The 15,729-nt window shown below is 38.8% G+C and overlaps 1 protein-coding gene across 1 annotated transcript; it reads right to left on the bottom strand.

The window, feature by feature from the left end:
- Positions 1-422: 422 nt before the first annotated feature.
- psmc3ip.L (PSMC3 interacting protein L homeolog) lies at positions 423-13,527 on the bottom strand (the record flags this gene model as incomplete). The annotated part of the gene is given in 7 exon segments (NM_001094617.1): positions 423-932; positions 3,119-3,178; positions 4,166-4,219; positions 8,294-8,439; positions 10,673-10,784; positions 11,327-11,416; positions 13,426-13,527. Coding segments are annotated over 7 exon segments (621 nt in total), but the record flags the coding sequence as incomplete, so codon positions are not given.
- Between the last annotated feature and the right edge of the window lie 2,202 nt (positions 13,528-15,729).

Below are 15,729 nucleotides of genomic sequence, written 5' to 3'. Positions count from 1 at the left end.
CTGTTAAGAGTCAGAAGGCAAATAATACAAATGCTATTTAAAAAAAAATGAAGATCAATTGAAAAGTTGCTTAGAATTCATCATTCTAGAACATATCAAAGGTTAAATCACCCTTTTAACTCTATAAATAAACCTGTCTCTTCCCTCAACTGCAGTCTGTGGGGCTTTCAGATAAGGGCACCGGCAACTTCATGCTCCCACCTCTTTACCGCAACAAATTAAAAACCAATAGATATTTTATGTTTTGCCTATTGTTGCAGTTAAAGTGCCTTATTTATCGGACTTATGTTAAACAATTGTCCAATTAAAAGAGCCATTTTTATCTGCTGCAAGTGAAACTCATCTGCTCCATTTTTCTACTCAAAATAACTGCTAGCAGAAATAAAACAAATGATATAAAATGAGCGGATTCCACAGTATTGTCGTTGAGAAAAAAAATATTTAATTGTCAATTGTAGCACTTGCTTCAGTGCAATATACATTAACAGTGATATCAAACATAACTTTCCCTTATTAACTGATGCAAGGAACATCTTTCTCTGTGATACAGCAGATATTTGGGATACAGCGGATACTCACACCGGATATTTGGCGTATCAGCTGGCTGTATTACCCACATGAAACTCACGTATAACTTTCAGCCAGTTCTGTTGTCTTCATGGGCTACAAACAAACAATGAGACTTCTGCTTACAAGCAGCCAATTCCAATACAACTATCTGGATAAATGTGTGCAGTAATGATCAGGAAGAATAAACGCTCTTGTGCATTAATGGTTTCCATTGCAAGTCTTCGCTATAAGACACGTTTATGTGTTCCAGACTCCCTGAATCTTTTCAGTACAACTTTGTTCATACTGTCCAAATGATGTAAGAATCACACATCTGGCACGGTCACATTGCAGTCTTCATCTGTCTCAACTCCAACTTCCTCCTGTAAAGCAGATTTCTGGTTAATTGGATACACAGACTTTTTTTCATTGTCCTTGGTATACAATAGATATGTTTTCCACCCCTAATAAAAGGGGATGGTGTAAGGACCCTTACACACAGGCATTTTTACCTGCGCTCCCCTGCGTTGTGCTTTCTTCCTTCAGCCGCAGGGGAGCGCAGTAGACGCAGTCAATTATTTTGAAGAGAACTGTACTCACACAGACGCATGTATGAGCCGAACGCAGGTGAAATGCAACATGCTGCGTTCCAACCTGTGTTTGGTGAAAATAATTGAATGCGTCTACTCCTGCGGCTGAACAAAAGACATCGCAATGCAGGGGAGCGCAGGTAAAAACGCCCGTGTGTAAATGCCCTTTACTGCCTAATCTTGTGTCTGAAGTCTCACCCCATTTGCGCACACAAATTACACTTTTCCAACGTGGGGCCCCTGACTGCTGTAACCCCCCTGCTGGAGCCCCTGCCATCATGGCTGGCAGTACAGGTATGGGACCTGTTATACAGAATGCTCGGGACCTGTTTTTTTTTTTTTCGGATAACGGATGTTACTGTAATTTGGATCTGCATACCAATGGTAAGGTCACAATGGGAGATTCGGTAAGATTAAGTCGCCCGGCAACTAATTGCCTCTTCATTGGGGTGACTAATTTCCCTGAACTGCTTTTCCCCTGCAAGAATGAAAAATCGCCAGTAGCATGGCTCTCACGGCACTTCAATTTCCGAATTCGCTTAAGTTTAATCGTGAGGACTACGGAAAACAAAGTGACGCAAGTGCAGTTTCTCATTACAGCCAGCGGGAAGGCAGATTGGGAAAATTGACGCCCAGAAGAAGAGGCGATCAGTCTCCAGGCGACTAAATCTCCCCATGTGCCCTTACCCTAAGTCTCCTAAAAAATCAACTCAATCAGTTGATTTTTCTTCCAATAAGGATTAATTATATCTTAGTTGGGATCAAGTACCAGGTACTGTTTTAATATTGCAGAGAAAAGGGTAATCATTTTAAATAATTTGGATTATTTGATTATAATGGAGCCTATGGGAGACAGCCTTTCTGTAATACAGAGCTTTCCGGATAATGGCTTTCCATGTGGGTAAACCTCACGTATGGCCATCTTGAGTAGGTGGCGAAAAGTAAGTAATAAGATATAAATGCACAACAAGAGAGAGACCACAGTATATATCCACATTTACGGGGGTTATTTACTAAAATCCAAAATTTATCTCACTGTCCCAGTAAAAAAAGCTCGACCAAACGCTCTTGCCCAATTTTAACTTATTTATTAATAATAAGTGACAACCTAAATTGTATGTTTTTATGGGCTTTCTCACGAAAAGCCCAATTTTTTGCCCAGAAAATCGAATTTTCGGGCTAAACCCAGCACAGACCACAATAACTTCAAATTGGGATAGGTGCCTCTCCTATTGACTTATACAGGAACTCAACAGGTCTCAGATAAGCAGATTTTCATTTTTTTTTTGGCTTTTTGCAGCATCGGGGTATAATAAATCTCTAAAAATTAAAGTTTTTTTTTCTCATGAAAAATTAGAGTTTTTGCCAAAAATAACTCAAGGTTTAGTAAATAACCCCCTTACTGTCTATGGTTGATATTAGGACGCATTTACTAAAGGAGAACAAATTGAAAATAAACTGCCACAATTCATTATGTTTTTGAATACAGTGCAACATTACTTTCAATTGTAACAAATCCCAGACATGTAAAGATTAGTTTGAGTTACAGGTATGGAACTTGTTATCCAGAATGCTTGGGACCTGGAGTTTCCGGATAACGGATCTTTCTTTAATTTGGATCTTCATACTTTAGTCTACTTGAAAATCATTTAAACATTAAATAAACCCATAGGTTGGTTCTGTCTCCAATAATGATTAATTATATCTTAGTTGGGATCAAGGATACAAGGAACTGTTTTATTATTACAAAGAAAAAGCAAATCATTTAAAAAAAATTGGATTATTTGAAGCGTTCTGGATAATGGGTTTTCCGATAGAAGATCCTATACCTGGATTACATTTCACACAAATAGGTGCCTCTTATTTGGCTATTTTAGAGCCTTGTGGTGCCCCAAGTGACTGTAATGAGCCCTGTTATCTTTTTTTTGGTTGAAATGAAGCAGAACAAAGTACAGCACTTTTTTTCTTTCATTACTTACAAAAAACTGCTTCTTGCTTTTGGGATATCCTTCAAGAATTGCATCAAAAATGTCTGTTGCCTTAAAAGGAAAAAAAAAAATATACATTCACTGTGATTTAAAACCGAAGCAGAAACCCTTCCTGAGCACATGTAAAAAGGAAATGTAATTTTACTATAATAAACAGTATATCCTTCCTTTGGTATCATGTGAAAATAACAGTAATGATTACAGTGCTCATACAACCTGTGCTGTACAATCTCTTCTGTATCACTTAAAGGAGTAATGGGCTTTTTCATTTCTCTACTGACAGTTCTGACTGTTACGGGTTCCTGTTTGCTTTCCGTTCTATCCCCGCCTGTCCCAGTACCTGGCTGCTGGGGGTTATGGGAAGGCAAAGTTAATGTGGAAACATCCCAGGAAATAATGGATTGCTCCTTGTGTGAAGCAAGTGGTCCTACTTTCTCCTCCTCAATTCCTTTAAAAATTCCTAGTCAGGAAAACGTCTGCCACATTGATGCAACTAATTAGGCTCCTAGCAAATTTGCATATGCAAATTAGGATCCGGTTCGGTATTCGGCCAAATCCAAAAAGGTGGATTCGGTGCATCGCTACTGTATATACTAGGGATGCACCGAATCCAGGATTCGGCCTTTTTCAGCAGGATTTGGCCGAATCCTTCTGTCCGGCTGAACCGAATCCTAATTTGCATATGCAAATTAGGGGCGGAGAGGGAAATCACGTGACTTTTTGTCACAAAACAAGGAAGTAAATATTTTTTTCCCTTCCCACCCCTAATTTGCATATTCAAATTAGGATTCGGTTTGGTATTTGGCCGAATTCCTCGTGAAGGATTCGGGGGTTCGGCCGAATTCAAAATAGTGGATTCGGTGCATCCCTAGTATATACAATATTTATCTGGTTGTTTCCTTAGAGATGTGAAGCTATACTTATAGTAAAAAAAATAGATTCAAAAATTGCTTATTTATTTCATGTTTGATCATATCTGCCTTTAAATAAAGACATACAGCTGCCAGTGCATGGGAATTAGGGAGTTCTCCACCTTACCATCCGTTTTCTCTTTTTCCATTCTTTGCAGAAATGTTTTCGCTCACCGTAGACCTGAGAATGACAGTAATGGTTTAGCAAAAAAGAAATACTCCTAAAATACAAATAAATACCAACTCACTGTATACCATTAAGAATGATCCATCTCACCATATATCAAGCAACTGCATGTAACCCTAATGTGTCCTTACCTACCCTGCCTGGTCTACTGAAGCCATTACTCCGTTCTTTAAATTTCCTCTCTAGCATCTTCCCCTGTTAAAGGTTTTTCACCTTCCAACACTTATTTCAGTTCAGTTGGTTTCAGATAGTTCACCAGAAATAAATAATTTTTCCAATTACCTTCTATTTTCTATGTGTGACCGTTTTTCTAATATTGAAGTGTAAAGTTTCGTCTTTCACCAGCCGCTCTGGGAGGGGGGGTCACTGACCCTCTAAACTGTTCTGAATTGATACATTTGTTATCTTTGGCCCTGCTCAGCAGAATCCCTGAATTTCATTACAGGCAGCTGTTACAATTGATACAATAGTTGCTAATACTCTAGAGATGCTGCTGAGAAATCGATCAACTAAATGTTGCCAAATTGTAACAGTTCAGAATCTGCAGCTGAATTACTGAGCTACCAGACTTACACCAGAGACATTCAACTTTATTCTTAGATTTTGGATAAATGGTAAAAAAATAAAAAATAGAAAGCAATTGAAAAAAAGTCTTTATTTCTGGGGAACAATCTGAAAACAATTGAACGGAAAAAAAAAAAAGTGTTTGGAAGGTGAACAACCCCTTTAATCAGTTCCTAGAAATCTTACAAGTTGATCCAGGGACTGGTCCTATTGCCATTTTGGAGTCAGGAAGGAATTTTTTCCCCCTCTGAGGCAAATTGGAGAGGTGTTTTTTTTGCCTTCCTCTGGATCAACTGTCAGTTAGGCAGGTTAGAAAAAGTAAAAAGGTTGAACTTAATGGATGTGTCTTTTTTCAACCTAACTCACTATGAGCCACAGTGTTTCCATATCACCCTTTGCTATAGCAACCAGACCAGTAAATGCTGCTATAAGGAACTTGATCTGTAGCAAACTTTGTACCTTATATCACACAACCTTGCAAGTCTGCTTCTGATCTTTAGAACAAACAGTGATAATATAGTTATTTGCCCATTTTTAAAGTTAAAGGAGAAAGAAAGCTACGGAAGAATTTTATTGCCAATAGATTTACTGCAATAGTGCAAGCTAGAATGCTAGCTAGAATGCTATATTTATTCTGTAGAATGTTTTACCATACCTGAGTAAAAAGCTATAGAAGCTCTCTGTTGGTTTAGGATAGCAGCTGCAATATTAGCTTGGTGTGACATGACTTCCTGTCAGAGGATGGAGGAATAGGAGCAAACTGAGCATGCTCACGCCCAGGGCAAGGTTTATGCTGAAGGCAGGAAGTCTGATACAGGAGCCCATGTGTGCACAACAGATGAAACAAAATGCAGTTTCTTTTGACAGAGGACTCAAGTCATCAACACACAAGATCGTGCTGAGCTGGAGTAAATTGTCTGACTTCATTAAACTTTACACTTTAGATCACAAAGTCCAATTTACAGAGCCACTAGGCACTTTCAAATAATATTTTAATATCAGTCTTTGGTGGAGGGTAATAGTGTCTGTATTTGCCTAACAGCAGACTGAGGCATCAGTGATTAACCATGTTGAGTGTGTGTTATAGTGTGTTATAGTTACACTATATGGCCAAAAGGATGTGTGCTGATGCCTTTGAATAAGTGCTGGTAAAGCATGAAACGTGTTAGGCTTTGCTGTGAGGCCTAATGAATTTTGATATGTAATAATAGATAGATTTTTTACCATAGATGCATGTTTAGGGTTTTTTGTTTATTTATTAATTACCTCTTTTGGCCACTAGAGGTCTTTCATGCAGCAATTAATTATCTAAGAAAGGCGCTTAAAGGGGATGTAAATTCAAAAAATGAAATTACTTTAACGGGTCCACTGTCTAAAAATAAACCTATTGTCAATTATACTTCCATTAACAATTCTGAACCTTTTTCATAAAAATCATGATCATCTGCGCTCCAGCTCCCCCTTCTCTCTCTGTGCACAGACTTCAGCCTGCATGAATTCATGGAGATCAGCTTTAGGAACGAAAAGATAAATTTACCCCGAAGTATCTCTTATCTTGAAGTAAAGCAGCCACCGGCTGGCCCGCCATGTTGAGGAATTCATGCAGGCTGAAGTCTGTGCACAGAGAGAGTGAAGGGGGAGCTGGAGCGCAGATAATCATGATTTTTATGAAAAAGGTACAGAATTTTTAATGGAAGTATATTGTCAATATGTTTATTTTTAGACAGTGGACCCATTAAAGGAATTTCATTTTTTGACTTTACATCCCCTTTAACAGCCAGTTTTTGTGCAAAAGTATGCTGCTAAAACAGACTTAAGCTGGCCATAGATTCAAAGATCCGATCGTTTGAATCCTCGAACGATCGGACTTCCCCATCTCCCGACCTGCCACTAACCGTTCTGATCAAATAAAGTAGTAAAATAACAGATCAGCCAATGTTCTGCCCCGGACAGCAATCGTACAAAAGTTATGTCCGACAAAGCTGGTGACAGTCTCACTCTGAAAATCATCAGTACATCGGCAATACATGCAGAGATATTATCGGCAGCCAACAGAAATCTTTTAACCTGTCGATCGACCAAATGACTGATCTCCACTTGACAAAAAATGTCGGGACTCCACACACAGTCCGAAATCGGATCTCTGCGTCTATGGCCAGCGCAAGCTAGATTTATTTGCTGGATCTCCTGAACCTTCAGCCACTTTGCTTCTGGGTATTTTGTAATGGGTCAGAATGTTTTTTTTTTTTTAAACATTTCCCACAGTCCACAGAAGCTGGCTTAGATTTTTCTGCATTCAAGCAAAGATTTATACAAAAGGGTAAAAGGCCAGTAAACAAAAAGAAATATGCAATTTAAGGAAAAAGGAAATCAGTGCCTTTTCATGCTACAATTTTTTTACAACGTAAATTCACATATATTCTACATACTGTATACACTTTATACTTCACATCTTCCCTTCTCTGTGCTTAAATGCGTTGTTAAACTTTGAGTTCACTTTTAGTTAGTAGAGAGTGATATTCTGAGACAATTTGTAATTGGATTCTAATTTTTTGTAATTTATGTTTTCAGTTATTTAGCTTTTTATTCAGCAGCTCTCCAATCTGCAGATCAGGTTGCTAGGGTCCAAAAATATCCTAGCAACCATGACTGATAACAGACTGGGATATGGGGTCAATGACCCCCCATTTGAAAGCTGGAAAAGTCAGAAGAAGGAAGGCAAATAATTGAAAAACTAGAAAATAATAAGGAAGACCAATTGAAAAGCTGTTTAGGTCTGACCATTCCATAACATACTAAAAGTTAATGTAAAGGTGAACCACCCCTTTAAGGCTGAGCTAAAGCTGGCCATAGATGCAAAGATCGTTCGAATCCTCGGGCAATCTGACTTCCCTATCTCCCGACCTGCCACTAACCATTCAGATCAAATAAAGTAGTTAAGAACAGATCAGCCGATGTACTGCCCCTGACATCAATCATACGAAAGTTATGTCCGACAAAGCTGGCGACAGTCTCCCACTGAAAATCGTATGATCGGCAATACATGCAGAGATATTATCGGCAGACGACAGAAATTTTCTAACCTGTCGGATCGACCAAATGACCGATCTCCGTCGGACGAAAAATGACGTGACTCTCCACACATGGTCCGAAAATCGTACGAATCGAAGATTCATATGATCGGATTTTTGCGTCTATGGCCAGCTTAAGAGACCATCTAATCTCATGATTGCTCCAATGACTTGTGGCAAATGTCTATAGCTCAAGTTTCAGCCATAGTTCTTACTATATATCCAAGCTCACAGAATATAATGGCTCGACTTTATCCCTTTGCTCTCAGTGAGCAGGACCATGTATTGTTAGCCAGTGAGTGATCTCTACAGAGCACAAACCCACAACCTGTTGTGCTTGGGTGTTGGGTGCTTGACAGCAATTTCTGTAGATTTTCTGATTTATGTCAGGCAAGTGTTTAAATATAATACAGCAGTACAGTTCATATCTCACCTTTTCTTTTTCTGCAGGAGTAACGTGATTCGTGGCAGACTTTATGTTTGTCAGTTTGTGCTCATGTCTGTCACATTCTTCCTTTAAGCAAGAGACTTCTTTTAGCATCTCCTCTGTGGTTAAGGAGCTGGTCAAATCTTTCAGCTCTACAAAAAGGAGATTCAGATGATGAAAATGCTAAAATAAATAACAAACTAAAAAAAAACAAATGAAGGCTGAAAAGACCCTAAACTATGGGTTGTCAGACAGAAGAGTTATGTGTCTAGCACCAACCTCCCAAAAAAAACAAATGAAGGCTGAAAGGACCCTAAACTATGGGCTGTCAGACAGAAGAGCAATGTGCCTAGCACCAACCCTCCCAGCACAACCCTGCAAGTGTGACAACCACCCAACCTTCCTCAAAACTGCTCCCTACACCAAGTTCTGACTTTCATTAGCCAATCTTTTCCCATCTCAGCCTACTTACATGCCAACCCCTGCTTTAGGCAAACACCACAATGTTTGGAATGTTGCTTCTAAGCAATGGTTCAACACCTCAGCTTTTATCAATAAAGCCTTATTATCATAATATAATACACAAAAGCCATGAATATCCTGTAAATTATATCCTTATAAACGGTGAGTTCTGATGTCATCAGTTATAAACGGTGAGTTCTGATGTCATTTCTGTCACATGACTCACTGAAATTTGTGTATTATAATAAATAAAGTACCCCCAGTTGTAAAATATGAGGATATTAGAAGTTACCTCGGAGTTCCATGACCCGTATAAAAACACTCGGCCTTCGGCCTCGTGTTTTTATATGGTCATGAAACTCCTCGGTAACTTATAATATCCTTATATTTTACAAGAGGGGGTACTTTATTCACTATATATCACACCTCCATAATACTGCCGTCCTTCTTTCCCTACAGCAGTCTGGGGTATTACATAAATACCTACAGTTCCCCTTCCCCACATATACAGTAAAGAGGACAAATCTGTTGAAATGATTTAGCTGAGGACCAAGCACACTGTCCCTTGTACATTTAACAGCATAACTATAATATATTGGGTGATATAGGTTATATAATGGTAATATACCGAACAAACTGCTACTAAACATGACATAAAAATATGGCCAGTAAGGGGTGAAAAAAAGCGTGGCACATTAACCCTTTCCCTGCCAGACGATTTTTTCCTAAATGCGAACATCTACTGCCAAGCAGTTTTTAGACTTTTTGTGCTCTTTCACTTTAAGGGCTTTTCCCTAACATGGAACTGATAAAATGAAGAACTAAAAAAAAAAAAAAAAAAAAAAAAAAAGATCCTATAAGTGTGGGTTTGTGTATACTTGTGTGTACAGCTCTAACAAGTGTATAAGTGTGTGTATATCTGTACGTATGTGACTCTGTAAAATACAAAAAAAATCCAGAAAATGTAAAAAAAAAAAATCGACCTTTAGTTATGTGTGTGCTGTGTATGTGTAAATGCATGTATGTATGTGTAATTGCATGTGTGTGTGTGTGTGTGTGTGTAACTGTGTAAATAGAAGGGCACTTCTATTTTTCTATTTCACCATTTTTTGGAGAAGAAGCAATCAGAAGCAGATCTGCAGATTCTAGGATCACAGAGATCAACAGCAGGTAGTGCGTGGGTGGAGCTTCACATGAGGTCGGGTCCAGGAAGAAGCAGCACAGGGGGAGCAGCATACAGCACCCAGGATTAGGTAAGAAGTCGGGTCCTGCGACAATCGCATCACAGGACCCGATCGGCAGCCCCCTAGGCTCGTTGTCTAGGGGGATGAGCAGCCAGGAGAGCCTCTCTGCAATTCGATTTTGGCAGAAGTGCAGAGAAGCAGCTGTTTAAACAAAGAACGTAGCTCCTACGTTCTTGGCAGGGAAAGGGTTAAAAGGGTGGTTCACCTTTAAGTTAACTTAGTAAGCCATTTCTAAGTAACTTTTCAATTGGCCTTCATTTTTTTTTTTTTTATATAGTTATATGCCTTACTCTTCTGACTTTCCAGCTTTCAAATGGGGGGGGTCACTGACTCCATCTATACAACAAATGCTCTGTAAGGCTACAAATGTATTGTTATTGTGACTCTTTGTTAGTAATGTTTCTATTCAGGCCTCTCCTGTTCATATTGAAGTCTCAATTCATGGTTGCTAGGGTAATTTGAACCCTAGCAACCAGATTGCTGAATTGCAAACTGTAGAGCTGCTGAATAAAAAGCTTAATAACTCAAAAACTACAAATATTAAAAAATGAAAACCAATTGCAAATTGTCTTAGATGTAGAAAGCTCTCTACATCATACTAAAAGTTAATTTAAGATGAGTATATCACATTTTTAGTAAAGGTTTTCCTTAAGTAGAAAGTGATCATTTTACCCCTAACCTGACTCCAGCTGGCGGCAGCTCTGCTGAGAACTCTGCAGTTTGCTAGAAAGTTCTGTGACTTGGGCATCGAGATCCTTAAGCTCTGAGTCACTAACGCTTGGAAACTGCTCCTGAAACACAGTAACACAACATTCACACACTAGGAGGCACATTTATTAAAGGTAAAATTTCGAATTCATGTGAGTTTTTTTTTTTTTTTTAATTCTATTAAATTCGATTATACTCAAAATTTGATTGGGGAGTTATTTAATAAAAATCTTAAACTCACACAAATTTTACCGACTCAAAAACTCAGATTGAATTCGACCAAACTCGATTAAAGTTTTTTTTCTCTGAAAAAAAAAAAACTTGAATGTCAGGAAGGCTACTAATGTCCACATTGGTACCTGGACCTCTCTCTCATGACTTATACATGAACTCGCCAGGTTTTAGGTGAATTTGGAGTGTCAGAGTGTGATGAATCTTGAAATTCGAATTGAAACTCGAATCGAGTTTGGATAATTCACAATTCGAATTTGAGTGTTTTGACCAAAAAAGCTTTTGAGAATTTTCAATTCGACCCTTAATAAACTTGCCCCTTTCAAGTGATACTATTGCTGCTAGATACAATAACTTAGCCTTTAACATTTTTACATAATTTACATTGCTTTACCTGATCTGCAAAGTAGATTTTCTGTTTTCCATAAACTTTCTCCTTGATCTTCCCTTTTTGAGCCAGCAACTCCATGGTCTTGACAACTGCCTTGTACAAAAATAAAGGAGAACACAAAATGAGCTTTATAATAGTAGCTTGGGTTTCTTTATCTATATGGAATGCCTAACAATTTAATTATTATCAAGTTTTTATAAAGCTCCAACATATTCCACTGTTCATTAAATGGTGTAAACGCTGAACATACAGTTTACATTCAATAATACACCCAATACAAGAGGTTAAGAGGGCACAGCAAGACCTTATATCCTTTGGATAAAAGTGCTTTATCATTTAGAAAGGTCAAATAGATTCTTCAAAGTACAGGTATGGGACTGGTTATCCAGAATGCTCTTGATCTGGGGTTTTCCAGATAAGGGATCTTTCCATAATTTGGATCTCCATACATTAAGTCTGATTCATATTAATTTAAACATTAAATAAATCCAATAGGACTGTTTTGCCTCTAATGGATTAATTATATCTTAGTTGGGATCAAGTACAAGGTATGGTTTCTTTATTACAGAGAAAAAAGTACGTCAATTTTAAAAATCGGAACTATTTAATTAAATGGAGTCTATGGGAGATGGTCTTGCTGTAATTTGGAGCTTTTTTAGATAATGGGTCCCATACCTGTACTTATAATCTACCTGTACTTATAATCGACGTTGGCAACAACTAGGACACAAGGAAATGGATCAATCAGTGGCGTAACAAGCGCTTGCCAGGCCCCCTACCTTAGAAGGGGCCTGGAGCGCATAGTAGCACAGTCCCCCTCTCCAAACCCTGCCCCCACTCCGTTTTGTGCGCATCCTCTCTCTGTGGTGTGCACGCAAAATTTTATTTTACAGAGTGCCAGAGGGAGGATTTTAGTGCTGCAGACCCCGCAGCACTAGAATGCAAAAAGCATAACTGTCGACTTTAGTTGCCACTGATAGCAATACTGCATTACATAAATGCATGGAATGAACCAACACCAGTTAGTAAAAATACAAAAATGTACAATATGTTGTATTAATCAGTGAAATAAAAATAAATCAGGTTCAAATTTGTCAGTCCTTTATTCAGAGTAGTTATGGGCAAAATCTGCATCTACATGGTGCTCCTGGACAGTCACAATGAGCATCAGCAACCCATATAGCTGTGCAACCTAAATCACTTTGACTAGAGCTACTCAGTCAACACAATGTAGCAATGAAACACCAATACATGTATGGAGTACTTTCTCCAACACATATTTAGGTTGGGGCAAGATGAGAGAAATGTATGTGGCAGTTGCAGCATCACATCTGGTGACCATAATGTATTATAACCTGAGAGCTTTAGGCCAGGAATCAGCTCTACACTGGCATCAGCCTTATTCATTGCCTGCACCTAGAATCATTGCACTGCCCTGGCTAGCGTTTCAGCTCCAAAATGTGTTGCATGTGCCTGCACCCGGAATCATTGTGTTGGCAGGGTGCAGGCAAACATGGCAGATTGATGCCAGGATAGGGGCTGATTTTTGGCTTGCTTTTTTCCTGCAGACCAAGATCAGCCTTAAACTAACAGTAACACCAACAAATTAAAGTGTTTTAAAAGAATAAAAATATAATGTAGTGAAGCCTTGCACTGGTAAAACGGATGTGTTTGCTTTAGAAACACTAATATAATTTATATAAATAAGCTGCTGTGTAGCCATGGAGGCAGCCATTCAAAGCACAGTTTAGATAGATAGATAGATAGATAGATAGATAGATAGATAGATAGATAGATAGATAGATAGATAGATAGATAGATAGATAGATAGATAGATAGATAGATAGATAGATAGATAGATAGATATTATACAATATTGCAATCTTAATATATTGGATAAATACAGACTATTTGTACAGTTTTAGTTTGTTTAGAAAATAATGTTGCCTATGCCTGCCACCCTGCCTATGTAATGAGATGGTTTATAACAAGGGACCAAGAGCAGATCTGCAGACTGCTGAATACTGGGATTAAAAGAAAAAGGAATATGTGCACTAAAACACTTCTTACAATGTGCAGAAAATACAATTTGAACATCTTACCGTTTTTCCTAGACCGTGATCCCTTTGCAGGTTACTGAACACATCCTGGGTGCTGTAAGGTCTGTTCTGATCATTGAGATATTTCAGAATAATGCTGCTAGCTGATGAGCAAAAAAAAAATAGTTAATTTAAATTTTACCTTGGGCTAGACAAGCTAATTATAGATTTATAGCTGGAAATGGAAAAGACTTTAGGAACAATAGTCAATTACAAGCTTGGTAGCAAGAAAACATTCTCCTTTTAAAGGAGGAAGCAAAATGCAGTTTATGGGCACTAAGTGATGTGCGGGTCAGGGTTTTCCTGACCCACAGCCCACCCTAACCCGCCCTGCTGAAGCCCGCGCCTGCGCTGCTGGGGTCCTTTTATAGACCCGCGCCGCCCTGCCGATGACGTCACAAAAGGGGCAGGCCGAGCAGACACAAGACTATAAAACCGGAACCCGAATGCCGGCATTTGCAGGTGGCGGGCAGGGAGAAGCAGGAGAAGAGATCAACCCGCACCCGCCCACGAGGAGCAGTGCGAGGTCGACCCGAACCCGCCCCGATATCGGGTCGGCCCGCACATCACTAATGGGCACCAACTCAGGATCTCAATGAGTACAGCCTTTGAGATGACTTGAGCCCACTCACCCATGCCTGTTATAGACTCAGATGAGGTTCAGGAAGTGAACCATATGGAACTTAAAAGGGATTGTTCACCTTTGAGTTAACCTTTAGTATGCTGTAGAGAGTAATATTCTAAAACAATTTGCAACTGGTTTTCATTTTTTTTTATTTGTGGCTTTTGAGTCATTTAGCTTTTTATTCATCAGCTCTACAGTCTGCAATTTCAGCAATCTGGTTGCTAGGATCCAAATTACCCTAGTAACCATGACTTGCTCTGAATAAGAGACTGGCATATGAATTGTGTAGCAATAACAGTAAATGCGTAGCCTTAATTTTTTAGATGGGGTCAGTGACCCCCTTTTGAGAGCTGGAAAGAGTCAGAAGAAAAAGGCAAATATATTAAAAAAAAACTATATAAAATAATGAAGATCGGCTGAAAAGTTGCTTAGAACTGACCATTCTATAAAACATATTAAAGTTATCTTAAAGGTGAAGATCTCCTTTAAGAGAATTACCCTCATATGTAATAAAAGGCACTAAGTTTGCCCAGGAGCAGTAACCCATAGCAGCCAATAAGATGTTTGCTTTTAAATAGGTGACCAGTAAATGCGACCTGCTGATTGGTTGCTATGGGTTACTGCTCCTGGGCAAATTCTAATTACATAACCCCTTAGAGCCCCTTCCTTTAAATGCCACATATACATGTACTTGGAATTTCCTCCAGCAGGCTGAGCTGACTAACATAGGCAGTGGGATCCAACGTTGGTTTGGTTTTCCAGTCTGCAGAACCCTATCAGCAAAGGTGCAATAGTTTGGATCCCTAAATGAGTGGTTCACCTTTAAGTTAACTTTTAGTATGTTATAAAACGGCTTATTCTAGGCAACATTTCAATTGGCCTTCATTTTTTTATAGCTTTTGAATTATTTGCCTTCTTCTTCTGACCCTTTCCAGCTTTCAAATAGTGGTCACTGACCTCATCTATACATCAAATGCTCTGTAAGGCTACACATTTATTGTGATTGCTACTTTTTATTACTTATATTTCTATTAAGTCCCTCTCCTATTCATATTCACTGTCTTATTCAAATCAATGCCAGGTTGCTAGGGTCATTTAGACCATAGCAACCATATTACTGCAATGGGAAACTGGAAATCAGCTGAATAAAAAGCTAAATAACCCATTAATCACAAATAATAAGAAATAATGAAAAACAATTGCAAAATGTCTCAGAATATCACTCTCTCTACATCATACTAAAAGTTTATTTAAAGGTAAACAACCCCTTTCATCTCCTGGACCAAACATATCAGAAACTGTGGACTTAAGATATAAATATACTAAATTAATACTTGGGAAAGGAGCCAACATATAATGGGAGATTGCAACATTGCAGCCCCAGCAGAGATTGTGAAGCAGGACACATGTTGCCAATGCCACATGCAGAGGAGATTGTGTTGGACACCTTGGGGTCTCTAGTTAGAGAAAGCCCTGGGGATGGCCAGGTTATGTTGTTCCTCCTCCCATGCTGATACCTGATGTACTCCAGATGTATACCTGCTGTACCCTGATGTATACCTGCTGGTACTCCTGATGCTATATCTGGCTGTTACTCCTGATGTATACCTGCTGTACTCCTGATGTATACCTGGGCTGTACTCCTGATGTATAACCTTGCTGTACTCCTGATGTATAACTGC

Source organism: Xenopus laevis, chromosome 9_10L, assembly GCF_017654675.1.
Source record: "Xenopus laevis strain J_2021 chromosome 9_10L, Xenopus_laevis_v10.1, whole genome shotgun sequence".
In the NCBI taxonomy this organism is placed as follows: domain Eukaryota; kingdom Metazoa; phylum Chordata; class Amphibia; order Anura; family Pipidae; genus Xenopus; species Xenopus laevis.
The sequence above is the reverse complement of the archived record's forward strand: the minus strand, read 5'-3'. Positions and strand labels throughout refer to the sequence as shown.